This window comes from Scomber scombrus, chromosome 16, assembly GCF_963691925.1.
Source record: "Scomber scombrus chromosome 16, fScoSco1.1, whole genome shotgun sequence".
Classification (NCBI taxonomy): domain Eukaryota; kingdom Metazoa; phylum Chordata; class Actinopteri; order Scombriformes; family Scombridae; genus Scomber; species Scomber scombrus.
The window spans coordinates 25024274-25051742 of record NC_084985.1 but is presented as its reverse complement, the minus strand read 5'-3'; the positions used below and the strand labels follow the sequence as shown (position 1 = coordinate 25051742).

General features: G+C 39.8%; 1 protein-coding gene across 1 annotated transcript in view; it reads left to right on the top strand.

Moving 5' to 3' along the window:
* The window catches only part of ptprua (protein tyrosine phosphatase receptor type Ua), a 206866-nt gene extending 180558 nt beyond the window's left edge, over positions 1-26308 (top strand). Inside the window, exons 22-31 of the mRNA XM_062436618.1 lie at positions 2018-2115; positions 4064-4180; positions 4355-4509; positions 6644-6779; positions 10169-10318; positions 14113-14427; positions 18135-18260; positions 23581-23738; positions 24349-24484; positions 26246-26308. Coding sequence (XP_062292602.1) covers positions 2018-2115; positions 4064-4180; positions 4355-4509; positions 6644-6779; positions 10169-10318; positions 14113-14427; positions 18135-18260; positions 23581-23738; positions 24349-24484; positions 26246-26308 — 1454 coding nt within the window. The remainder of the gene's footprint in view (positions 1-2017; positions 2116-4063; positions 4181-4354; positions 4510-6643; positions 6780-10168; positions 10319-14112; positions 14428-18134; positions 18261-23580; positions 23739-24348; positions 24485-26245) is intronic.
* The last annotated feature ends 1161 nt before the right edge of the window (positions 26309-27469 follow it).

The window sequence follows — 27469 nt, the reverse complement described above, 5'->3', positions numbered from 1 at the left end:
AAGGACTACATGTTGACTTTATCATCTTTTTTTTCACCCTATTCTGGATTTTTTTTTTTTTTTTAAACCCAGTGCCTCCTATTCCAGTCAGACTTGGAAACACTTCATCATATTACATCCACGCCTTTGTCATCAGCAGGCTGAATCAAAGCAGTGACCTTTTTGTTGGTTTTCTTCTTAAAGCTACCCAATGGCTTTAGCTTGCAAAAAATGCTTAGGTCCAACATCACATTAAATACACCCACCACTTTGTTATAGAAGTTACTTTGTAGGATAAAGTTGGTGATATTTGTGTAAAGATTTGATTCCCCAACCCCCACCCCCCAAATAAAGGATGTGCTGCAGTGCTCCAATGTGGGTATGAAATAAACTCATTAACACTAACAGCTAGAATAGTTACACCTCTTTCTGAGCACAGTTAGCATTACTGTTGGCATGAAAGTATGAATCCTCACGTCAAATATCAAGGGGAAAGGTGGGAGATTGAACTGAAGATTGCTTGAATTCATCATCTGTCATATGGGCTTCAATTGAAGTAAATATGAGATGGAGATGGAGTGAGTATGTGTAGGGCAGATAAGTGTAATGAAACCATACCTTTAGTCCTCAATACCCTTTCATACCTTCTGTGTAGTATTTTGCCCCAAGCCCATTCATTCTTCTTGAAGAATTCCTGCTTTTACAAAAGCGTTAGTAATTTCCCAAAACAACTGAGCCCCATAGCTTTGGGTAAATACTCAAACAGTAGAAAATAGCGCATTTGTTGGGGACCATTATCAGCCGCAGTACTATTAATACACATTTGGTGGTCTGAGTATTTGCGGCAGCCGAACGGTGTGTGTGGGCTTGACTAAATAAACTACAGTGTGTGTTTATGACAATGAAGGAACGGGCCACCCAGTGCAACAGTGTGGCTCATTGACGTGGTCGTAATCGTTTTTGGACTACAATGGAGGTCTATGGCACAGAGGAATAAGATGTATCAGGATCTGGATACACACACAGGACTTATTAGTAAAAATGGAACCAGTGTCTTCATTTAGACATTAAAGTCTAAACTCTAAGGTGTACTTATTACATTTTGAAACTATATAGCCTCATCTAATGGTGTTCATTTAGATGAGGCATGGTTCAGGTGTCAATCCATGAATTCTTTCTGTTTGCTGATGAAGACCATGTGATGTGACTAAAAAGCTTAGCAAGTGGACCTTTGAGCATAGAGGATTTTGTCACACAGTCTTCTAACTTTAGTTTAAAGTTATATTTGAACTTTTTTTTATGTTTTTCTATCACTCTGAGCACTCCAGATTGCTTTTTTATGAGATTGTGCCCCACAAACATACTTGAAATAAATAAAATGAATTACATAGAGAAAAATATAATAAAAGTGAAAAAAAGATGAAGCACTCTGCCAAAGCACACACAAACACAGGAGGGGCGATAAGGTGTGCAATCGTCTCCTTAAAAAAGTCATCTGGGTCAGTCACCGGAGACGAGATAATATTCCCATTAAACAAACCGCGTGGGTCGAAATGAATAGACATCTTGTTCAGTAAAAGGGGTGCAGTGTATTTGGCAGGGGAGGCAGTATGAAGGAGGACCTTGTGATATTATCAACGCCACGGTATAATGAAATCAATGAAAGTGTCAGCTTCTCCAGGGGGCTGTGATTTGTGTCAGCCACTGGTGCCTCAGGAAGGCAATACATGAGCTTGTTTGCACAATGGCGGAGGATTTGTGGGCGTATTGAAATGACATTTCTCTGTAGTATTAGGAGAACACAGAGCAGGCAATAGTTCATGAATGACACATTGTTACTCTACTCCCTGGCATGGATTACCCAGCGCCTCTACATTTGTGGTTATTGCTGCTATTTACTCTGACTTATGGCTCATCTCTCCGCCTCCCTTGTCCTCTTCTTTTTTTTCTCCCTCTCCCTCCACCATCTCTTCTTTGCTTTTTTTTATTTTTCTCCCACACCTCCACCTACCTCTACTGTATATCACCTCCTCCGCAGGCCCCAAGCAGGAGATGATCTACGACTTCTGGCGGATGGTTTGGCAGGAGAACTGCTTCAGTATTGTCATGATCACCAAGCTGGTGGAAGTGGGCAGGGTAGGTATCCCTTTTTTTTTCCCTTTGTCCTCTAACCTCTCCAGCCACCAATGAAGATGGATGGAGGAAATGTATTTCTGGAGCTGCCTTTATCATTCACTATATATCAGAAAGATCTGCTCCACGCTGCGCTGTGGGAGGAAATGGCCGCATGGGTTTGATCGTGACTGATCACCTTTTGCTTTGGTGGCTGTGCTCCAAGGTCAAAGCTTTGATGTATATGAAAGCCCATGAAGGAACACTGTGTCTTCAGTTCCATTAACTTTACCCGCCTCTGGTGAATACAGTAGACCACTATTATAGCATTCAAAATATGAATGGGTCAGTGACAAATAAGAGTTGGCAAGATGAGAAATTCAAAAATATGTTTAAAAAATAGTTTTAATAGCAGCATCAGGTTTGTTAAAATGTACATACATTTCATACGTTTATTTTCACATTTTAACCCCTTTAAATTTTTGTAAACCACATGGATACAAAAAACCCATCATTGACCCATATGTCAATGTCAGTTTTAGCTTGGACCAAACAGCATTTATAAAATATGATCAATGAAGGTATAACAGCTAGAAATATTATTACTATTGAGCAGAAAATGACAGTTTGCCTGACAAATTAAAGGGGCACTTCACCTTCAATTTACACATCACACTAAGTACTACTCAGCCTGTTTTCAGTGCACCAGCTATTCATACGTTCATCACTGAGTTCATGTGTAAACTCTCGTTTGCTATAAGTGGAGTGGAGTACCCCTTTAACTAGACTTTTACAGCTGGTTCCATCTTAAAAAACATCATATTACAGCAGTATGCAAATTATATAAAGTCATATTTTGTAAACCTGATATAGAAGACAAGCAACACAGACAAATGAGCGTCAGCCACGGTCGCAAATTGACAGGGGAAATGTTTTCAGAAATCTAAAATAAAAGTTCAATTTTTAAAAAGCAGCAAAAACAAGCGAGAGCTTTTTACCCTGTTACTTTCAACTACAGCACTCTCCTAAAGGCTACCACAGTCTTTCCCAGGCCTCGTAGGTTAGAAAATATATTGTTTTGGTTTGAGAAAATGAATCCGCAGCAGCCCGAAGCAGTAGAAAATGTTGACAACACGCACAGGCAGCCAGTAGTAGAAGAAAATGTCGACGCAATAAAAACACCCTACATCAACAGAAAAATAAAACACACAAGCCTTTCTCTTACAAAAAACTGAACAGCACATGGTTTGAGGGGCCGACTGTTTGAGGAAAAAAAATATAACAACCATCATCTTCTGTAAGTTCTGTTTTCAAGGGTAGGAAATGCCCCTAGAAATCAAAAGGAAAAATGACTTATTTTACCCCGGTGTCAACACTTTTATGTCTTAAATCTGATGATGGAGAGAATTGCAACAACTGCAGGGAAGGTAAAAGTGCAGACATGTAAAGTCTAAATATTTAACAGAAGGACACAACAAGATTAGAGCGGTTTAATTTGTCTACTGGGTTAAATTTCAGTGTCTTATTATGTTTGTTTTCTATTTAGGGCTGGGTATCATCGTATTATCAAAGTACCCTTAAAGTTATACAGATACCAACTGATTACTTCATTCAATACCATTCATGTGAATAGAAGCATTAAATTGCATAAAATGTCACTACAGACAGGTTGTAGCTGCTTTGGCAGTTGGCCATCACATGTCCAATTAAATTAAAGAATGCTTGTGTTGATTGGCTGTGAGCAAGTCCATATAAATAGTCATATTTTCAATATCTGGGTGCAAAAAGCATCAATTGCAGGTATCGTTTTTTGACAGGAGTCTTTGCGATACTACTTGGTATCAATTTATTTCAGTCGATACCTTAAAAGTATCAAGTAGCGATACCAAGTTTTATTTGTACTGTAGATAAATCAGATGTATATGTGTGTATGTGAAGTTCTCTGAATCTTAGCTGTTTGTTGTTTGTCCAGATGAAGTGCTGTAAGTATTGGCCTGATGACACCGAGCTCTACGGTGACATTAAGATAACACTACTGAAGACAGAAACATTGGCAGAGTACACCGTGCGCACCTTCGCCATGGAGCGGGTGAGTCATACTCTCAAATTATTTATATCTCGACTCTTTTTGTAAAATCCCTGTGTTATGTATTCTCGCCAATAATAGCACATTTCTCATCCCGCTTCAGGTTTGTGTGAACTCCTACAAACATTTCTGTTTTTTTTACGATGTTTGCATCTCATTAAATCTGCCTTCTTCTAGAGAGGTTACCCTGCCAAACATGAGGTGTGTCAGTTCCACTTCACCTCCTGGCCTGAGCATGGCGTGCCCTACCACGCTACTGGCCTGCTGGCTTTCCTGCGCCGGGTCAAGGCCTCAACACCTCCTGATGGTGGACCTGTGGTGGTCCACTGCAGGTAAATCAACACTCTCCACTCCGTCCTGACAGTTAATATCAGATGTGCAGCCTTAGATTTTTTCTTCTCTTCTTTAATATCATACTTCTCAGTTATGCATCACACTCCAGCACACTTAAATTGCCTTATCTACTTCTGCTACAGCTTGTTTTTTTTCTGCATCTCCCAGAATAACTTTCATATTTTTGGTGCTGTGTTTGTGTAGGTGGAAAGCACAATAACAAATAATACAAATAAAATGACACCATCCAACTTGGATGTTGTATATCTTTCACATCCAGCAACACACTCACAAAGACAGTCTGAAGCTCCCTGATAGCTGAATGGTCACTGCCACATAACAGCAAAGTCCCCGATTCAATTCCAGCCAGGGACCTTTGTTGCATGTCATACCAGTCCCTATCTCCCCTCTCCCCTTGTTTCCTGTCTGCCTCTTCACTGTCCACTATCTAATAAAAAAAAGTCAAGAACAAAGACACAGTCTGTCTGCCACTGTGCTTCAGTTATGGATTTTTATTTTCTATGTAACTGTCGGACATCGGTGTTAAATCTAGAGTACAAAGAGGACATTGCTTACAAAGTACATTTCATCCACCTGTTTTAGACACATTTTCAGTTTTTTAAATGAAAAATACCCCACAGTGGTAATGCCCGAAATAAAAAGCAAGTTCTTTCCTCAAGAATCAAAAAACGGGCATGTCAAAAAAGAGCATATTCGGCATCTGTTTCTTTTTCAATAAACAAAAAACATTCATATCATACTGTCACTCACCCTTACACCCACTCTAGAAGAGAGCCCCAAAAAATAAAGAATCAAAAGAGCAAGGGTGTTTGGGGATGTACGTAACAACTACAAAGCACCTGGTTCGGACCTGATGTGGTCCTGGTTCCATGTCACTGACTGATAAAACCATTCCAGTAGATCAGAAGAGACAAATCTCTCTCTTGTTGACTCATTCCCTAATAACTATACTATCAGACAATCAGTCATGTAATTGCAGTGAGCAGTAAATTGACTATTCAGACACTTAAGAATCATCCTCATTTTGTGTCATCGCTAACAGGTGTGGTGTCACACAACTATTAATTTAATCTATTGTTGGATTGTTAGCAGAAAATAGAGCACATGATGTAGAGACTACTGTTTTCGTTCCGTTGCTGGGATTCCTGACATCACTTAGATAATACACAGTCAGAATTCAGACACTCAGATGAAGGGACAGTTATGTATTATAGTTACTGGAACTCTGGGGAATGAGATCCAAATGTAAAGTATAAGAAATGTATCAATGTTCCTACTATCTGTAGTGAAGATATAATATCCTTATAACTCATGAGTCACCCACTAAATTAATTTTCCTACACCTGATTGCTTTGTGCGCGGCTTGCAACCGAGTCAACCCGACAAATGAATCTTGTGCTGCGAATACTGTACATGCCTGTCAGAAACACCAGCGTTACAAGATGAGCACACAAGAGCAAAATGAACAAATATAAATATCATACAGTAGGATTTTGCTGAGATTCGTCATTGATTTCTATTTTCATTATAAAGCAGTCGGCCAGTGTACACCAGCTATCTGACCGTGGGTTCTAATTCTGATTAAGCACCGTGTTTTTTTTTTGCGTCTTATCATAAATGATGTACTTGTTTAACAATATTGATGCACTGCAGATCTTTCTTTTTTTTTCTCTTTCCGTGGAATAACAAATGAAACCTTATGAAGACAGATGAGTTCTAGAGGCATATAACTTCCCAGTTGTAACTCCCCAGATGGGTTTTTAAAGTAACTAAGTCTCACCTGAAGAGAGTTCAGGCATTTACAGACACCCACACATGCTTTTGTACCGGTGTTGCATACCCAGACATGAAGGGCATAGGTTTGCACATAGGGGCGTTTTCTAAATGTCTTAGCTCTCTCCGACTGAAAGGTTTTAAACTCTCAAACTTCAGCTTAGATTTTTAATGCTGCCAGAACACATAATGGTCACTTTATTTCCTTTCTTTCTTTCCAGAACAAAGCCTCTTATTATATTTGACTTTGGGCAGAATATCTCAATCATTACCAAAGGCTTCTCGCTGAGACCTTTTCATTCAAGCTTGTCGATCCTTCTCCTCTCTCCTCTTTACCAGTATGGGGGCAGGCAGGACCGGCTGCTACATTGTGCTGGATGTCATGCTGGATATGGCTGAGTGCGAAGGAGTGGTGGACATCTACAACTGTGTCAAGACCCTCTGCTCCCGCCGCATCAACATGATCCAGACTGAAGTGAGTTGGAGTGCAGCAGCACCATACTGACACTGTTTCTGACACCAAGCTCATATGTGATCCGCTCAGTATGAAGCTGCTGGAAGCCCACGCTTTTCATCACCTTTATATTTTTACCATTATCATGCATGTTGCACTAGAATTGTTTTCCTCTCAGGTTGGATAAACCTCAGAAACAGCATGCATATGACTGTGGGCAGCAGTGGAAGAAGTATTCACATCCTTGAGTAAAATTAGCAATACAACAATTAATGAAAAAATAAAAGTGCAGGGCAACAGAAACAAATCGGACAGTTTTTATGGTTAAAGTCTGAGTCATTGATGGCCTATTAGAATACAGAATGTATGATATTCTAATAAATATGTGCTTTAGCTGCTAGATGTTCAACTTTCTCCTCCAGCTAGTTAATAACAATGTCTCCCTGCTGATTGGCATGTAGTGTACAGTAGGTTTATTATGTTTTTATTTTCTTACCAACAAATGGATGCTCAATTCGACTAGAGATGAGCTTGATATAGATTTTGTAGGCAGAAAACCAGACAATAAGCTAAAAGGCTAAAGCGCTACGTAGAGTTAGCAGCTAGTTGCTAACTTTGTCTGTCTACTGTTTGATCCTTGGCAGGTAGTATAAAGTGAATTTATTTGAGCTTTATTCACCAAAACAGATACCTGTGCTGGCTAGAAACAAGCTTGAGAGTCCATTGGCGTGAAAACCAAAATAAGCTAAAAAACGCGAAAGAGCACCGTAGAATTAGCAGCTAGTTGCTAACTTTGTCTGTCTGCTGTTTGTTCCTTGGCAGTGTAGTGTACAGAGGATTAATTTGAGCTCTTTTTTGTCAAAACAGTTGCCTGCATTGGCTAGAAACAAGCTTGATATGAGTGGAGTTCATTGGTAGGAAAACCAAAATAAGCTAAAAGTCTAAAAGTCCCGTGGAGTTAGCAGCTAGACGATAGCTTTGTCTTTCTTGTGTTTGTTGCAGGGCAGGTAAGGTAAGGTAACTTTATTTGTACCCAAAGGTAGATTTGGTTCACAGATTAAGTGATGATTTGGCTTCATCAACACAAAACAAACAAACAGCTCAGACACAGTAGCATAATAACAGTAAGAAGGTAAAGTGCCATCAGTGCGTCCTATCAAAGTGCTGGATCAAAAAAGAGCATTTAAAACCATTGTAATACTTAATAAATGAATTTAAAAACAAACAAAAAGAAAGAAAGAAAGAAAAATTGAGTTTAATTTGGGGTAAGTTTTATTTATCTCTGTAATGGCTGATGGGACAAAGCTGTCTTTATATCGCTTTGTTTTGCAGGCTGGGAGTTTGTATCTGCGGCCTGATGGAAGGGGCTTATATTCCCCGTGTAGTGGGTGCAAGCCATCTTGCAGGATGGAACCAGCCGTACTCTGTAACTGCCTGGTATATAGGGATTCTGGGTTAAGCTGAGGTTCTCCTATCAGCCTACTAGACCATCTAACTATTTGATTTAGGGAGTTCTTATCTTTTAGGGAAAGGTTGCTAAACCAAGACACCAAGCAGAAGGATAAAATAGATTCAATAAAAGCACGGAAAAGAGGGTCAATAAAGTTCGATCAATGTGAAAAGAAGACAGCTTTCTCAGACAATACAAACGCTGGTTCCCCTTTGTGTACACGGCTTCACAGTTAGCCTCAAATGTGAGCTTATTATCAATGAGTGTTCCCAGGTATCTATATCTTTCCACAAACTCTACTGTCTGACCCTTTATAACAGTGGGCTCCTGGACCTTTGGGCATTTCCTAAAATCAATTTGCATGTCTTTGCTCATCTGCAGGAATGACTTGTCACACCAATCAATAAAATCCTCAACGATAGGGCCATGGCTTACTTCATCTCCTAAATTGGAGTAGGTTTACAATAACAGAGTCGTCAGCGTACTTTACAATAGTATAAAGTAGGTTTATCAGAGCTGCCTGCTGGGGCTGAAAACTATGCTGATGAGAGCAGGTCAGAAAACCAAAACATGGCACTAGAAGAGGCAACAAAAAAACCCAGCTACAAAGAGCTACTGATTTTTTAGTGTTTTTTTTTTACTGTGAGCGACACCATTAATGTTGCATAGTGATTTGAATATCTGTTAATATGAAGAAAACTAATTAGTGCAGCTTCAAGTATGAAAAGTAAAGGTACTCATGATGTTATACATTCCATTACTGAATTAGTGTTATTATTAGATGTTGTAGATGTTCCAGGTGTAGCTAATTTAACTATTTTTGGGCAGTTTTTTGTTTTTTGAGGGGTTTTTTTTACAAAAAGAAACACCATATTTAGGATGAAACTGAATAATATCAAGTATAGCTTTCATATGAATGCAGCAGAGTAAAATGTATAAACTAGTACCCCCTGAAATTTAGTGGAATAAATGTATAAACTAGCACCTAGCTATACTAGCACACTAGCATGGAATTACTGAGTGTGAGTTTGTTCTCCACAGAAAGCAACACTAGCAATATTCTTATTCTTTAAAGGTTCAAATTTGGTTTAAAGCCATTTAGTATAATTGTCATTCTACACTGATTCAATAATAATGTTGAAACATTCAACAGCAAAACAATAAATCATATTAGCATAGGACAATTCTTAAACATTGACACTCATTAAATACATCTCTATACACTGTGATACTCGCTTTATTTGTGTAAATAAACACAATAGCATTTGTTTCTTCTATTTAAAGTCATAACCGGCGAGTGTGAATCACCAGTCTTCAAATAAACAAAGCACAGAAAGACATTAATTACTAGAATAAATAAAACTATTAAAAGTTTGACAATATTTTTTCTTCTTAATACATCAGGAAGCAACGGTACAATAAACACCAAAAAACAATGGTATTTGTCTCCCTTTTTTAATTTCATCATTTCAACTTTCAGCTGGAGCTCATCTGCCAGTTGAATACACATTTCTGCAATTACAGAAAAAAAACATTTAAAATGATAAATAAGTTGGAAGAGGGACAGTTTTATGCCTGTAATTTTGAATGTATCCTCGCCTGTTTGATCTTGGTTGGGTGTCAAAACAAATTTCCTAGTTTCCTCGTTAATTGCACAGCTCATGATGTTATTTAAACATTGTGTGTGGGCAGTGTTTGGCTCCCCTGATGTGTGTTTTCTACACTTTATTATAATGTTTTATACTATTTAATGCTTGAAAACAATGCCTCAGAGTGAGCGTGGCGATATGAAGAATATTTGACAGTTGGTGCTATTAGTCAACATTCAACAGCAGTAATTAAATTCAGCATTGTTCTTCACAAGTGGGCAATTAACAGTTAGGCAGGCTCATAAGTGCTATAAGGGTTTTGTGTGACTTTATAAATTTGTGAACGTTCCACCGCTGTCTGTGTCTCCTAGGAGCAGTACGTGTTCATCCACGACGCCATCCTGGAGGCGTGTCTGTGCGGAGAGACCGCCATCCCCGTCAATGAGTTCGTCCTCACCTATAAGGAGATGCTGAAGGTGGACTCCCAGAGCAACACCTCTCAGCTCAGAGAGGAGTTTCAGGTAAGGTTCAGCGCTTACACCTTTGACCGCCGTTTTAGGTTTTTATCTTTCATTGAACCATAAAACACGCGATTGAAAGCCGATATTCAAAAGATTCCGCGTGTTGTTCCCCCCTACAACAGCGAGAGGTATCTGAGCAAACATTGCAGGACATCTTCAGCTGCAGTCGTGGTATAGATTGATAGATTGAGTTGATAGAAGTTCAGGAAAGGTTTACATACCTACACTTTGTCTTATAATCACAAGGCTGAACCTGATTTTCATTTCGGTTTAATCTTAAAATTATGGATTAATAGTAAGTAATTAGGTAGTAGTATGATTTGGGTTAAATTGGCCCAAATACAAGATGACCCTGGGAACGTTTCCCTGAGGTACTATTAAAACAAGTTGAAGGTTTCAGCCTTGAAGCCTATCTGGTAAACATGGAATAATACATGCTCACACACTCTCCAATCAGGCTCTTGGAAGCGGTCAAAATGAGTTCCTGAGGCAGTTAGAATTTTTCCCTGTCTCTTCGAGCTCCAGATGATTCCGCAATCAAGATGTCGGGTGAAACTTTGGACTGATTTTCATCACTGGTCAGGGACTATTTCCTCCATGGCAGATAATGTGTTACATGTGTTCAGAAACTCCTGCTGGTTAAATAAACCCATTTCTGTGCTGACTGACTCTGATTGAGTATAAACGGACTGGCCAGCATCAATAATACAAAAAAAACAAAAACATGATGCATCCCGGTGTTACACTGGAACTCGCTCTATTCACAAATCTGATGTTGTATACTCAAGTATAAGACAGCCCTCACTATTTAATTTGTCATTTCTAGAATAAAACATGCTCTTATATTTGGGCCATTATGGTAATTATAATTTCACTGCCCCTGTTGTTGTCTGTAATCTACAGACATTATCTAGCTCATTTTTTGTGGTAAGGCCTACACAGTGAATCTATAATGATAAAAGTGGCCATATGATGGTAATGTTTGTTTTGCATTGTCTCATTTCATTACCAGCTCCTCTGTACTGTCAGAGGGTAATAGAGGGTAATAGTATTGTCCAGGTTCAGGTCAGGGGATGGGTGACTCATCCTAAGTAGTACCATTTTTAGCCTACTGATGATGGTAGTTTGTATTTCATGTTTTTAATAGTTACAAAAGAAGAAAAAATGTGTTAGTTTGTATATTTTCAGATAGATAAATCAATAAAAAATCACAATAAAAACAGGTGTAAGAGTACATCTAAAACCAAAAAAAAACAAGTCAATATGATTGATTATAAAACATATGTAAGGTCTAAAAATAAATGAGGATACTAAAATTCTGTAATAAAACACATGACCTTTTGTACATTATGCAGTATTGCTTCCCATTGATGGCAGTTTACAGCAGGCAAATCTTTACCTCTGACTTACCCGCCTTTTCGTCACATTTTAACCCACCCTGCCAACACTGATACCAAACACGCCTAATCTCTCATATCATTATTTGCCACTGAGTGAGGCTAAACAGCTGTCTGAGCGGTATCCAAACACAATATTTATACGCAAACATGGCTAATGAGTTCTTTAGGAGATAAGTTATGTAAATGGAGAGCTGCAGATTGTATAAGCCTGTATATTTTATGTTTTATGTGTATATATTATCTGATTTGAATCCATTTGATTACAATGTTGTTTCTACTGTGCAAAGGCCTTTGAACAAACCATCATATGTACTGGAACAAAGACAGTTTACAGTCCCTGAAAATCTGGGTTTAATATACTTCTTTATCTTAATTACTCATGCATACATAAGAAATAATCAACATATTTCAGTATTATTATGAGTTTAACACTTAAAAAGTCTCATCTGCTTCATCAGGATTGTGTGGGGTGTGGTTCCATCAGTTTTTATTGACAGTGGCCAGATAACCCCGCCAACTTCAAAGTACTGAAGAAAGAGGCGGTTGGGTAGAAAAATAATCTCTCATGTGAAATAGCTATAACTAAATCAAATAAGTGTGTTTTTATGATCCCAAAAACTCAGAGAAAAACTAGTTTTTCATGGTCATTTCATCTTCAAATGACATTTATTGCAAGAAAAATGTTTTAATTGCCAGCAAGTAGCCTTCATCTTTATTCTTAACAAATACTCAGCTTATGTTTGTGTGGTTCTTGCATCTGGTTTCTTTGCCGCATAAAATAAGTTATTCTTCATCAAGCTCGTCTTTTATTTGAATCAGCCATTGCAACATTTTCAAAGTTGGTCCAATACTCTCCTATAGTGGTTTATTTCAATGCTTGAAACCACACAAAGTGGCAGAAGCTTCATCTACAGTACAGTGGACAGCTGTGGTCTGAGCAGACTTTGATAATATTGTCAGGTAGAGAACAGTTTCCCAGCAAAGTGGCGAAGACCACAGCTAATGTTCCAACGACACCCCGCTATGCCAACGTTATTACATTTTAAGAGAGAAAAAAGGTACGTAATTCAGCCTTAGACACGCACACTCTACAATTGCACTCGACTCAGCTTTTATTAGGCCGTAAGTCTTGAAAATCACCGGATTGGACTCTCAAAAGTGAGACAACAAATAATGTCCGAGACCGCACTCGAGTTTTGTAATTTTATTCGATGCGAGCCTTGACACTACTCCACTTGATTTAAATAAATGTCTTTTTTACTACTGCGCACTGATTGCTCTGACACAGCTGTGATTCAGTGTGTATCCTCTGCGAGAGCTGTCACATTTGCCCTTCTGAGCACGCTGCGTCTTCCACTGTAGGTCCTTAATGAGAAAAGTCCTCTAGTTATAAGAAATAAATGGTAGTTGCTGCTTCTTCAATCAGTATACATTAAACATAAAAAGACACTTGCTAAGCAGAAAAGCCGGATTGCAACTATGGTCCCATATTTGTCTTTTATTTAATGCCTTGTTATTGATAAATGACCTTTGGCCAGAATCATTAGAAATTGCCTCCTCTACATGCAGCACAATTACTTTCCTTCAGTTATGCTCACATGAGTCAGCCAATAAGACTCGTAATTACGACCCGAAGCCAAGACGCAATATTCAAATGGCGAGCTGGAAGGCTCCAGTCATTTTATCCAGACCAAATGTGGAGTCATTAATAATATGAAGGAAGATAATCAGTTCATTTCCATTTCTACTGCTTCTTAATGTGCTTATTATGATATCATATCAACATAATACCAGGAAGGATTCTAGGATCTTGGGATAAGGGTTTGTCGGTCATCCATCACTCCCGGCTCAAGACCAAATAAGATTGTGCTCGTGTGGTTGTAGGTCAACTAAACTTTGGGATTCTCTCCAATTGGATTTAAGATCTTTGGATGTCTTTAAAAAGCAGCTCAAGACTAATTTGTTTAGACTTGTTTTGCTTTTTCGTAGCACTTTGTGACGTCTGCTCTTACTATAAAAATAAACTATTTTATAAATATTCTTTCATAATGTATGAGATCGAGCTAAATATGTTCTTCTCTGTTAAGGCTTGTCGAGGGTTTTGACTGATAATTAATGTGTTTTAAAGTTTCCCGCAGATGATTGCAGATAGCTGTGCTTGTCATGTATGACAGGCTGTTCAAGCAGAGAATATTTTCATTGCTTCTGTCCATCTCTCTTTGATCCAATTTCTGTTCGGCTGCGTCTGTCTCCTCTTATCACAATCTTTATTCTCAGTCTTTCATTTTATCTCTGCATTTAAATTGTGAACATTCTTGTGCACACATGTCAACCTCTCTAATTATCTCCTCCGCGCACTCACTTCTCTTCCTTCTCCTCTTCCTCCGTCATCAGACTCTGAACTCGGTGACTCCTCACCTGGATGTGGAGGAGTGCAGCATCTCCCTGATGCCCAGGAACCGCGAGAAGAACCGCAGTATGGACGTCCTGCCACCAGACCGCTCCCTGGCCTTCCTGGTCACCACTGAGGGAGAGAGCAGCAACTACATCAACGCTGCGCTCGCCGACAGCTTCCTGCGGCCCGCTGCCTTCGTGGTGACGCCGCATCCGCTGCCCGGCACCACCACCGACTTCTGGAGGCTGGTGTACGACTACGGCTGCACCTCGGTGGTGATGCTCAACCAGCTCAACCAGTCCAACTCTGCCTGGGTAAGAGAGAGATAGAGAGAGAGAGAGGGTTAATAAAGCAGCGGGAGATTAAATTGTCTACACGTATCTCGGAAGTAGAAGTAATTTTATTATTAATCTCATTAGGTGGAGCTCCAACTTGGAACTTCTCAGCTTGTCGTTTGTAATTTAGCCGTGGGAAACATTAAAACCCTCAGTGTGACAGCATCTGCATCACAGCAGGATTTTGATTAGTGTCACACAGGGCATTCACATAGACTCCAATACAGATATTACCACAGCATAATATTAGAGATGTTTTTCTTTCCCTTTTCCAGCCTGTGACCCCATTTTTCATCACCTAAAATTCTCATATATTCATTTACCTTTCTGTACTTGGTTTTCAACAACTTAGAGGGGGAGAAATAATGTATTTCAAGCCTATTTCATTATTATTTTTATTTTAAAAAGTGTATTGCAATTTAGCTTTTTTAGAGATTGTCTGTGATTCTATGTGATTCTAAGGTTAAGAAACCTCAGAACATACAGTACATACCTGTTTTTGGCTCAACCCACTGGGGTGATTTCTGACACTGGAGCAGCTTTTCCTCTGATGAATGTACAGCGCGTGTTACCTAAAGAAAACATGAAGAGCGCAGAGTGTCAGGGCCTACCTCTTCCAAACACTGTAAAGCAAGCAGTAAAGCTGAAGACCAGAGCACAGTTATAGAAACAAAAAAAAAGCGATGTAAACCTCCCCAAAAAAAGCTGCCAACCTCCCTCTAAGGTCCCGTCTGCTTCACTAGCAGACACTCCTGCAAAGAGCACTTCCTGCTCGCTGAGTAAAATCAAAAGCTGCCCTGGAAGTCTGGAGCTCTTCTCATTGCTGGGTAGAAGACAAAATACACTTGTATCACAGCTCGAAACATCAAGCTCAGTCTGACATGGATATTGCTGAACTTTGGGTTCCTTACTCTAAAAATATGGGGGAAAAGTTCAATACTGGGGGCTGAAAAAGAAAATTCAAATAAAATTCAAAAGTATGTTATCATTATAGTGCTATTACTATGATAATCTGCAATGTTTATTATTCTATTGATTCCTTTTTGATTAAAATAATATATCAAACCCCATAGATACAATTCATTGACTACATTTTAGCCAATGTTTGTATTGTGTAATTGGCGTTCAATGAAGTAGTCTTCAGTGTTAATGGTGGAGTCCACCTTTATTATGGGGATTAGAATTGCACATGACACACATGCAGGGTATTGACAGGGAACAGTGTACATATGGGAGTTCAGTATTATGGTGTCAGTTAAGATTGTCGATGGTCCTCCTAAGGTTTCTCTCTAAAATAAAGCAATGCAATGAATTCTCTCTGCTCAGCATTACTGACAGAGTAAAATTGGAACATTAATTCCTAGGCTGTGCACACACACACTTGCATGACTCGAGTCATGTTTGCTGCTGCAGAGGTTGACACACGTTCATTTCAAACTGAACCTGTTACTAAAACTCACTTGCTGTTACCAGCAGCAAACCAACAAAGGTGCTGCCAAATCAACCACTGAAAGCTGCACTAATCAATATTTGACAAACCTAAAGAGATTTATCAGCAATTATTTCCCCACAACTCTATGGAGTGTTGCGTATCTGTCAGCTGTCATCAGCCCTGTTTGCAGCAGCAGCAGCAGGCAGCTGTTTTTTGAGTGAAAATGCTCCAGATAAAAGCAATGAACACAACCTGCCCAGAACCAAATGTCTGTCAAGTCGAGTATTTTTCTCAGGAAGGAGAGTGGACTTGTATTTATCAGAAGGACATGACTCATGACAAGTGAATGCTAATGTTGTGTGGCTGCTAGATGCGTAACTGTTCACCATAACAACCTAATATGTCAAGGCAAGGCAGCTTCATTTATATAGCAACTCAATGTGCTTTACATAAAACAAACATTTAACAGTATGAATTGGAAATAAAAAAACATAAAAACATGCAATTTGAGAAATAAAAATAAAACCCAATAATAGTAAAAACATGGAACCCCCCCCCCCCCACACACACACACACACACACACACACACACACACACACACACACACACACACACACACACACACACACACACTAATAATAAAAACAAAGTACTGAAAAATAGAAAGAGAGAGAAATAAAATACTAGAATAGAGCATTAAATCTAAGGTTGCAGCATAAATATGGTGATACGTCAGATGTTGTGTTCATATACTTTTATGGTTCTGCAAAGTGGACACAATTCAATTCAATTAATGCACCTTTAAGTATTATAACTTCAGTTATTTGTTTTATAAAATTGAAAAATGAAAGTAAAATTTTTAAATTTGCTTGTTTTGTTGAACCAACAGTTTAAAACAAAATGATAATCACATTACAGTCATTTTCAGTTCATTTGACAAGGTGGAAAAGGTGGAATCAGAGAAATGAATTTTCTTTCAATCAATGAATAAGCATCTTGTTTAAACACTGGTTTATAATTACAGTGACACATCAAACTGCTCAGCTGATGTTCACTTTTGCATCATTAAAAAAAAATCGCTTCAGATGATTTTTCATACTGTCGTTCATAATGATGTATCATGTGTGGACAGTAGTAGAGACAACATGTCACCCAGCCCCCCCGGTCCTCTTCCTCCTCCTCCTCCTCACCCTTTAGAGAAGACGTGAACGTGACACACGGTGTAGTGAGGGCTCATCACATGTCTGCCTGGTGTTCTGCCACAAAGCTTCAATCCCGCATTCAAGCCGTCAATTTAATTTCCACAGGCCGTCACAGCATTAACACGTTCTTATCGCGCCCCCCCCCCCTCCCCTAACCCCACCACCCTCCGCCCCCCCCCCCCCTTGTTTGCTCATGCGTGGGTTTGTTCCGCCGTCTCCCATATCGCCGCTCTGTCACCATGTCATGTCAGATTCCCGCTCGACATTTCCGCCATGCCTGTCAGCTGCAACCTGTCCCTCTTCCTCTGTCACTCTTTTCTCACTTCTTCTTCTTCTTCTTGTTCTTCCTTGTCTCTTAGCTGCCAGTGGATTAACAGTTCACCCACCCCTCCGAAACACACACATACACACACACACACACACACACACATTGGGGCTGCCTGTCTCCTGTCTGAATGTAAAAATGTAAATGTAAAATATTTATCTCCCCCTCTGCCCAATGTCACCTGTTAATACCCTCCTGTCATTGTGAAATGCCATTATCACTTCCTACTCCAGGGGTCCCCTCAACCCCAAAGTCACCTCAGCAAACGTCAGCGTGTCAGCGTCGCTCCCTTGTGGGGGTTTTTTTCTTTTCGTTTTTTTCCTTCCTATCGGCCGGGGGGGATGCATCTTCGAAGTGGCGGTGGCGATGGTGTGGACACCAGCCTCAACTAACTTCCTGTTTATCTCTCCCAGGCACAGCCAAGGTCTCCTACTCCATTAATTTATAATGTGTTAATGGTAATGATTTAAACTCATGAATAATTCAGGATAGGTGACCAAGGCTTATGTGAGGGATTGTTCGTGGCGTCGGGCGGGCTGTGTTTTTCACTCATTTAATTTACGGTTGCTATTTGTAGATAATCATTGTCATTTAGGCTAATTGTCTCTGCTGTCAATACTCAGGTGTCTTGTTACTGGGCTTTACCATCACTGGCTGCTGACATAATGATTTGTCCTGCCTCAAGCAAGTGTGGGCTAATGACCTGTTACCTCCTTCTCCTGTCAGCCTTGTCTGCAGTACTGGCCTGAACCTGGTCTGCAGCAGTTCGGACCGATGACAGTGGAGCTTCTGTCCAGGACGGCCGACGATGACGTTATCATCCGTCTCTTTCGGGTCCAGAACATCAGCCGGGTATGTGGAACTAAAGATTTTTTAAATAGCAGCAGAGTCCCCATTTATGAAGACGATAAGTTTCTTCAATCCTAAACACATTTAGATATGAGGTGTGGACACAGTCACAGGAAACTTGTTAAACTGATTGCAATCCAAACCATTTTGTAGAGCTTCAGAACGTTACGCTTCCGAATTTTGTAAAGCTTTTGAATTTCATAAAGCTTCATGAGCTTTTCACTGGTCCTTCTGAAAACTAAAGGTTTACTATCCTCAGATAAATTCGATTGCTAACAGAGGTTGAACCCTACAGCCATGGCTGGAATGGAAAAAGTCCAATCTCATGGTCCTGTCAAGCTGGTGATGTTCATCTAATGACAGCCTTTGCCTTATGGGAAACAGTGTTCATTCATACCACTGATTATTAAAACATTAAATAAACAAGTCCTGTATATTAAGTTCACTTTAAAAATGTTTACAAATGTTATTTACTTGAACAGAACCCAGAAGTGACTTTACTCTCAAAATCAACTGCTGTTTCTTGCAAGCTAAATGTCAAATAAAAATGTCGTTGCCAGCAGCAAGATACAAGTGACCCAGTACTCAGTGCAAAAAAACCCTCTTTCTCAGCCTTACAGTAAAATGGCTAACAAGAATAATGGATTGGCAGTGCTGCTCAGGTTGCTCATTAGTAGCTGGAGTGAGATTTTAATGACAGATCCTGACACATCTCATTTCATGATCAATTTAGTTGCATGATCAAAGTCTAATCAACAGCCCCACCAATTAAATATACGTGAGAAATACCACCTACGCTGTTTTTTCCTGAAGATTGATGTCTTTTTCTTTTTTTTAAGACAATCCATTAATGTTTTGTGACATACTGGTGATTTTTTGACTCCCTACATGAGGTTTTGGTTTTAATAGCATGATTTTTGACCATCTATTTGTCTTCTGCTCCATCAGACTGAAGGAAATGAGTCATTCCCACATTTTTTAGAGCTCACCTTAGTGGGGACCGAATGTAATTGACAGAGCTGCCAGTCAATATCCTGCCCCCTAATATTAATGGATGAATTCAGATATCCAATTTTTTAACAAGCTCGATGTTCAGACATTTTGGCTATATTGGGGTGACATTTGTTTGGCAAGCATGAGATGTACCTGAAACAGGCATCTCACAGCAAAATGGTGATAGTCAGCAAACCTGATAATGAATTGGTAATTCTGTCCATGGTACTTTGTAGCATTGCATTAGATTTTACAGGTTCCTATCATTTTGTCCACCATACCTCACAAGCAGTAGAACTGACATGAATACTGTTGATATCTAAACACCACAATGTAAACAGTGTCCAGCTATACATTCCAATTGTCTTACCTTGACTGAACTCAACACGGCTCTTGATGACAGCAATCATGGGGAGTAGTTTCTACATTATCCTCCCTGTTTTCTCTGACTTGATTTCTAATAAAAATACATAACTGTGATCATTTTTGCTTCCTTCATGGCAAAGAAAAAAACATTAAGATCTAAGTGTAAAATCTGAATCATTCTTAGTCACCTTGATGTATCACTTTGATATAGTTAATGGCAAAATTGCTGTCTAAATGTTTAATTTACTTATCAAGAGACATGTTTTTGCTTTAATATTGGATTTAATATCGCTCAAAAACACTTGCCTAAGACTGTTCCAGCTCTGGATTGCTGTGGGAGGAATATCCTGGCACTGAATCAGTTCATTTATTTTTAAGAGGGTTAATGAAGCCCAGTTCTTATATAATGATTCTGAATGGTGACCTAGGTCCCAGCTGGCATTTGTTGTTCCCAGCGGTCAGAATGATTTGCAGCATAATAATGTTGCTTTTAACAAAGCAACTGTATCAACAGCATGAAAACGTTATTAGCCACATATAGTCCCGAGACCTGTTTAATAAGCAGATGTGGTCCTGTTTGAGCAATTCTATGGCCCTGAATCAAACGGAACAGTGTTTCCCCTAGGTTGGCTACTTTGGAGGGGGTGGGGGGACGGTGTGCCACAAAGGGAGGAATGCCTGGGCTGGATGAGAATGAGCCTATATTAAAAAAAGACCTATCTCTGATACTGCTCACTCAGTTGTTTTCAACACCAGTAACACACTGAATAAAAGAGTACAATTACTGATACTCTGTCTGTGTTTGACTGGCTGCCAGTGGACTGCAGCCATTTGGTGACACAGGCTAGTTAGCTACAAGCTAGTTAGCTAGTGTGGCTATTTTCACAAGTGACGCCACTGTTTATCGTAACCTGTCGATTTTTTTTTTTTTTTTAAACCGCCAACTGACTACATGTTAGCTGGCAGCCTGTACTTCATAACGCACATTGCTGCTGATATTCATCTCGAGGCTTTCTTTGCAATTATCCGAGATGTTGTCAAGTGTGATTGGGGTTGCACAGAGAGTGTGAGAGAGGAGAGATACAAACACTGGCACAGCTTTACTAAAGAAACGGCATATGTATTGTAACTTATTTTATCTATCAGGGGGGGCAGGGAGTCCTGTTGGGCGGGGGGTGGAAAGGGGAGGGGAAACACTGCAGAACTTTAATTGTAAAACTTCATATTTTTATAATCAGCTATTACCAAAAGACAGTATTTTTTTCATTTTGACCATTTCCATATTTCAGTATGAGTTTTATGTTACTGAATGTATTTGTGGGTTGTGTGTCTGTGTGTCTATCCATGTCTGAGTAATTTTGCGTAGCTCCAGCTCCCAATTTACACTGTCGCAATACTTCCAGCTCCCGCCCTCTGACCTCAGTAGCCTCAGTAGGTCCTTAGTAGGCCCCTGTAGAAAACGTCCACCAACTAGATGAGCAGATGTGTCCTTTAGTTGAAAAACCCTCCAAGGTCTAGCACCCCCTCACTTCACCTCGCCTAACCCTGTCCTGTCAGTGCCCACATATCCCCCCCCCCCTCAGATATCTTGACATCCTGTCAGAAACTATTTCCACATGACCTCTCTGCAGGATCTCGAGGAGTCAGATACCACGAACCGGGACACCGATAGCCTCTTGCCCAAGAAGGTACTCCACTGTCCAGTAGATATAGTTCCAAGTAGCATTTTAGCCAAGCATCACATCACTGTCAAATCAAGTGTGATAACTACCGGTGGGCATAATTAGTGTGACAAGTGATGTCCCTTCACACCAGTTGTATTGTTGGAGCTTGTGTTATGTGATCTATTATTACCCCAACCGGTCGAGGCAGATATGCCGCCCGCTTTGAGCCTGGTTCTGTCTGAGGTTACTTCCTGTTAAAAGGGAGTTTTTTGCCACTGTCGCCAAGAGCTTGCTCATATGGGAATGTTGGGTCTCTTTAAAATTAAACCTGAAGAGTACGGTTTAAAACTGCTCTATGTGTAAAGTGCCTATAGATGACTTTTGTTGTGATTTGGCGCTATATAAATAAAGATTGATTGATTGATTATGCTTTTCCATATTTTCAGGCGTATATATAATACTACAATGTCAAATGTTCATATTAAACGTGGCTAATGTTTCAAATAACAAGGTAAATGTTTGTAAAAGTAATCCCTGTAGCAGAAACCTCAGGAACCCTCGGTTACCAATGGTTCTACTTCTTTTTCTACTTTTGCAAGGAGCTGACATCATCATGTGATTTCTTAAAATGGTCATATGCTCCAAGCACAGTTACGACAACCGTGACTCAAGTGGAATTATCATGCTTTGAGTATTTTTCCATTGCACAGCACAGCAAAGTAATTAAGTTTACCTGTTGGATCTCTTATCACCACCTCTTGTTGAATCCACTGTTTTTTATCGGAAGAATAGCGCTGCCAGCAAAGCTCTGTTCATTCAGTGAGGAACACTAATTTCCTGTAAAGTCTTTGCAATATACGTCTCCCATTATTTATTCATTTGAAGGATTTTAATATGAAGCACAAAAGGGGAAATGTTGGGTTTCCTCAACAGGCTTCCTGAAAGCTAGCCAATTAGAACAGAGTGAGCTCATTGGGAGGGCGGCCTTAAAAAGACAGGAGTTAAAATTCCCTGTTAAGAGACAGAGGCTGAACTGTAAATCTTGTAAATCTACTCAAGTGGAGCCCCAGAATGAAAAATACCGAATTGGAAATCAGCATAATAGTTCTCTTTACGGTACCCTGGTAGCACTATGGTGCAGTGTTTTTTATGAGTATGTGACATAGCACACATTCCTGCCCACGGGTTCCCATTTAACAATGCAAGTTTCAAAATACTTGCTTTTTAAAAGTTTTATGAGGAAGGAAATGAATTTAGCATATGTGTTATGCCTCAAGGGTACTAGGGTTGCAAACAGCGATTATTCCAGTCTAATCTGTTTTCTTGATTATAAAATGTCAGCAAATAGTGAAAAATACCCAATATAATTTCTCACAGACTAAAATGACTAATTGAGATTGCTTGTTATGTCCAATAACAGTCCAAAATACAAAGATATCAAATGTACTATCATATACGACAAAGAAAAGTGTTGAATCTGTATATTTTAGGACCTGAAAGAAAGATTACAAAAACAATTGGCAAAACAGTTTTTAACTTATTATTTCAGCTCTAAAGGATGCATACATTAGATTTGGTGAGAAATACTGGATATAAACATAACATGGAAGAATTCCTGAGTGTACCTTTAAGGTGCCATTTGCCACAATTCATCCAGTGTCCCCTGGCTGTCTTTGGCCTTCTTGAAAGTTGTGAACAAATTAACCCAGAAACCCTTCTCTGTAGTTCTGTGTGTGCTAGAGGAACAAACTCTTTTCCAATTCCCTGACTGTAGAAAAACAGACTTTAGAGAAGCAGACTGTAGAGAAACAAGTATGTGAGTTCCCTGACATATCGATGGTATTATGGACACGTGGAAGCATGAATTTAGTTTAACCGCTTGTTCTTATTTTAGAGCCAAAACTTTCTCTAAAACCATTTTAGACAAAGAGAAGAAAGCCCAGCCAATGCTGAGGTGGGTGAAATATGCATTAAACACTTAAAAATACATTTAGCATCTTTAAAGCTCTTCTTCTGTTGAGTTTTTTATGACAGTTGACATCCACAAGTGTCGCATTACTGCCATCTGCTGGACTGTCTTGTACCCAGTCCGTTCCAGAAGCGCTATGGCATGTGTGAAAAGGCGTAAGATGGAAATGTTCCTGAATGTAGCCGCATGTGTGAAAATCACTAGCGGCGTTTGAAAGGTGACGTGTGGAGCATATGCAACGGGGTTATAATGCAGATATGATGGGTTATATTGGAATAGGTGAAACAATACTCATGTTTTCTTCTCCCTTCATTACTCTCATTCTCCATAGCTACAGGAAGGCCAGCTCGTGGTGCGGCACTTCCAGTTCCTACGCTGGTCCCCTTACCGAGATGTGCCCGACTCCAAGAAAGCTTTCCTCAGCCTTTTGGCTCAGGTTCACAACTGGCAGATGGAGTGTGGCGAGGGACGCACCGTCGTCCACTGCCTGTGAGTCCATTTACATACACCTGAAGCTTTTGAAACTGTTTTGAGACTCTGCGGCCAAGGCTGGACTTTTGAAATTTTTGACCTCTAGTCAGTTTTTTAACTAGATGCCAGACTGCTTTCATAATATTAAACTGGCAACATGGTATTTAAAACTTGCCACGGTCACACTTAATAAAAGTTCTTATGATTTTTATTAAATCTCATCAACTCTGGGCTACAGAAGAATAGTCAATCAGTAAGCCTTTGTGTATTTTCATTAGCTGCTGGTATTGAGGTGCCTGTCTTCCATATGATTTGTCCCCCATCCCCATGTCAGAGTCCTTTGATCTCTGGAGGTCAGGCTGTGTGTTAGACATCTCATATCTGATTAAATCCCCGCTCCTGTATTTTAATGAGAACTTTACTCAGATATTCATCTTGAAAGTCTGCCAGTTGGCCTTTTTCTGACAGCATGCTTGATCTGTGCTCAGTCAAACTGTGACATTTTACTCTGTAGCTCCCCCTCCGAGAGGCTGTCTGAGCTGCTGTACCACATCTTTATTAGGTCACTCATGTCCTCATGCGTCTACTCTGTCTGTTTGTCTCTTGTGCGTGTGTCTCTGTGGAGCAGGAACGGCGGTGGTCGAAGTGGTACTTTCTGTGCCTGCACCATGATCCTGGAAATGATTCGCCACCACAGCTTGGTGGACGTGTTCTTCGCTGCCAAAACGCTGCGCAACTCCAAGCCAAACATGGTGGAAACAATGGTAAGCAGGGGTCTTTATCTGTCCTTACTGCAGTATATTACATCCTACTATGCTGCTTCCTCATTGTGCTTATCTTAAGGGTTTACATACTTTATAAAGACAAAGAGAGATAAACAAAAAGAGAGAAGATAATTGAGACCGGCTAGAGTTAGCCTGATACCAGCTTTCCCAGTCACCACCCTATCTCTATCTTTGTGCCTAGAGATTAAAATACCTTATAACTGTCATTGTGCCCAATGATGACTGTTTACATGGTTGCAATCAATCAGTCAGAGCTCATTATCTAGGAATTGGAGCGCGAACCTCCTATAAAGTTAGTTAGGTACCTAGTTACACTTATATGTGTACATATATAAATAGTAAGGTTGTCAGCTGTCACTCAAACAAAGTAGCTAGATAAATTCCCTCCATGTTCAGTCTGAACACCATGTATCTTACCTTCCTGGCTCCATTTCATCACTTCTTTGGTAACAGGTCAAACATGGACAGCGTTGCATTATGTGCAGTGTACTTAGAAAGCAGAAAACGTATTAATGATGTAAAACATCAATAGTAGACTTGAGCTTTTGGTCTCAGGACCTCTGAATCAAAGAGCCGGGGCTTCTCACTCAAGCCATTATTCTGAACTGACATTCAGCTATCATACAGGCTGAAATCCATTGTAGAGGAGGCAGCATTACCGATCTCTCCACCCACAACAGCCTTAATAGAGCAGGATGGCTTTTGAGTTAGGAGATCACAGGTGTAAATAGATGGCAGATGAGTCATCACATTCAAACATCTTTTGTTGCTGTTGTTTTCTTTTGTGTTTGTATGTGTGTATAGAATAAGTAGAATTTGTGCCCCTTTCTTGTCTTGGTTGTTGCAAGGCAGGCTGGGAAATGTAGGCAATTACTAAGGCTCATTATATACTTACTTTTTAATAATGCATGTGTGGACAAGCAGCTGCTACTGGGTGAATAATTCTATGCTGATAATGAAATATATTTTTTAGAACTTTTTTACAACATTAACATTGCTAAAAATGATGATACTCAATCAGGTAATTTGCTATTCATTGTTTTTGTTAAAGCCTGAATACTGTTAATTTACAGTTTATTTAATTTAAACATTATATCTTGTCTGTTGGACAAAGAAGTAGGGTCAAAGTGACACATTGTTTTATTAGGGGATTTATGTTAGCCTATTTGTTATCCATGTGTTGCTGTCACTACCAGGTTGTCACGAGAACAACATACTTTTTATAAAATACCGTTAACTGATCACAAAAGCAGTTCCTGTGAGATCTGGCTCTATATCCAATAATATAAACTGTGACCAAAGTAATTCATGTTTTATCCTGCAGTAGTATGCTCACTAGCATCAAAACTACCAAAAAACATTGAAGAAGAAGAGCAAATAGAACCCTTGATAAAACTTGAAAATCATGACATTTTCCACCTTTTTGTACGTTACATTATGTACAGTTTTTGTATACAAACAAAAAAGACATAACATATTAATCATTGAACTTATTATATTTGGACGGAGCGAGGCTAGGTGTTGATGCTAGCTAACCAGCAGTGGCTTCAGCTTCACATTTAGCATACAGACATGAGAGTCGTATCAACTCTTATCATCAACTCTTAGCAAAAGTTAGAACCAATTACAACATTTGATGACTACATATCTTTTGGAATGAGCTGAACATCACAAATGTATTAATGCTAATTATTTCCTCTTGGGTATGTTTTTAAATCTAAACCTGTGTTCTGTGCCTAGGAGCAGTACCGGTTCTGCTATGACCTGGCCCAGGAGTACCTGGACTGCTTGGAAGTCAGATAGCACCTATTCCACGCCTCTTGTCCCTCCTTGAGGAGAAGGTCTGGATCCTGGATCTATGCTCCCAGCTCCTGAGTCCATGTATACAGCTCTGGTTGTCTTCTTTGCCATGCCTGGATGAAATGTTGTCTGCCATAAGGACCGATTTGAGAAAGCTCGCCGGACAACTTGTAACATACTACTGACACCCTTTTTTTTGCTTTTCCTCGGCGCTCTGATCCAATCCTCTTCTGTGCCACTTTACATCTGCCAAACCAGAGGACATTGACAGGAACGGAGTTCATTTTATACGACCACTGTCAAAGCAGCCGGACTACCTGTTGCACACCTCGACGAACGGGATTCAAAGAGCTCCGCTGTATCCTGCCTTACTAAGAACAAACGATTGAAAGGGAAGTACAGTTGATGCCATCCACTGGGTGATATTTTGTGTTTGTTCGTAACACTGTAAATGGTGCAATCTGCTGTTGGTGAACATCCCATGTCTTACTGTACTATATTTGAACTTTATTGTGGGTGAGACTGACGATTGAAGGATAACCAAGGGTGAAGTTTACAAAGGAAAGACGTTGGTCACATCCGATGGACATATCTGTACAGTAGAGTTGTCTTGGACCTAATTTCTCTTTATTTATTCTTCGTGTATATAGGTGTTATTTCTTTTTTTTCCTTCCCTCCCTTTCCCCCCGGGTGTTTCTAGATGTTCTCGACGTCATATCAATGTGTGCCAATCCATTCTCTCTGTGCTGTAAATGGGGACCACTTCTTCATCTGCATGCCAGTCTTAAGTGTTTCATCATTGCAGTGTGTGGCCCAAAAGTCTGCTTCAGGGCGGATTCTAAGACGCGAATCCCTCCGCTAGTCCAAGAGAGCACCGTAAGAATAACCACGTGTTGCTGTGAGAATACGGCGGATTGCCATCGCCGGAAATCTGTTGCTTTCTTAAATTTGTATTTATTCAATGTGTTTTATTTTCTAAATAGTGTATAAAACTGAAAAAGAAATAAAATATGTTGTTGCTTAACAACCACGTGTTTTGGAGGAGTTTTTCTTTCGTAGACCTTGCAGAGCCCTAGCTGGATCGTGGCCTGTGCTGGACTCTGCGAAGGTATTTTTATGCACTTATGAGTTTGTGACTAAGAAGTTGTTGATGCCCTCCCACCA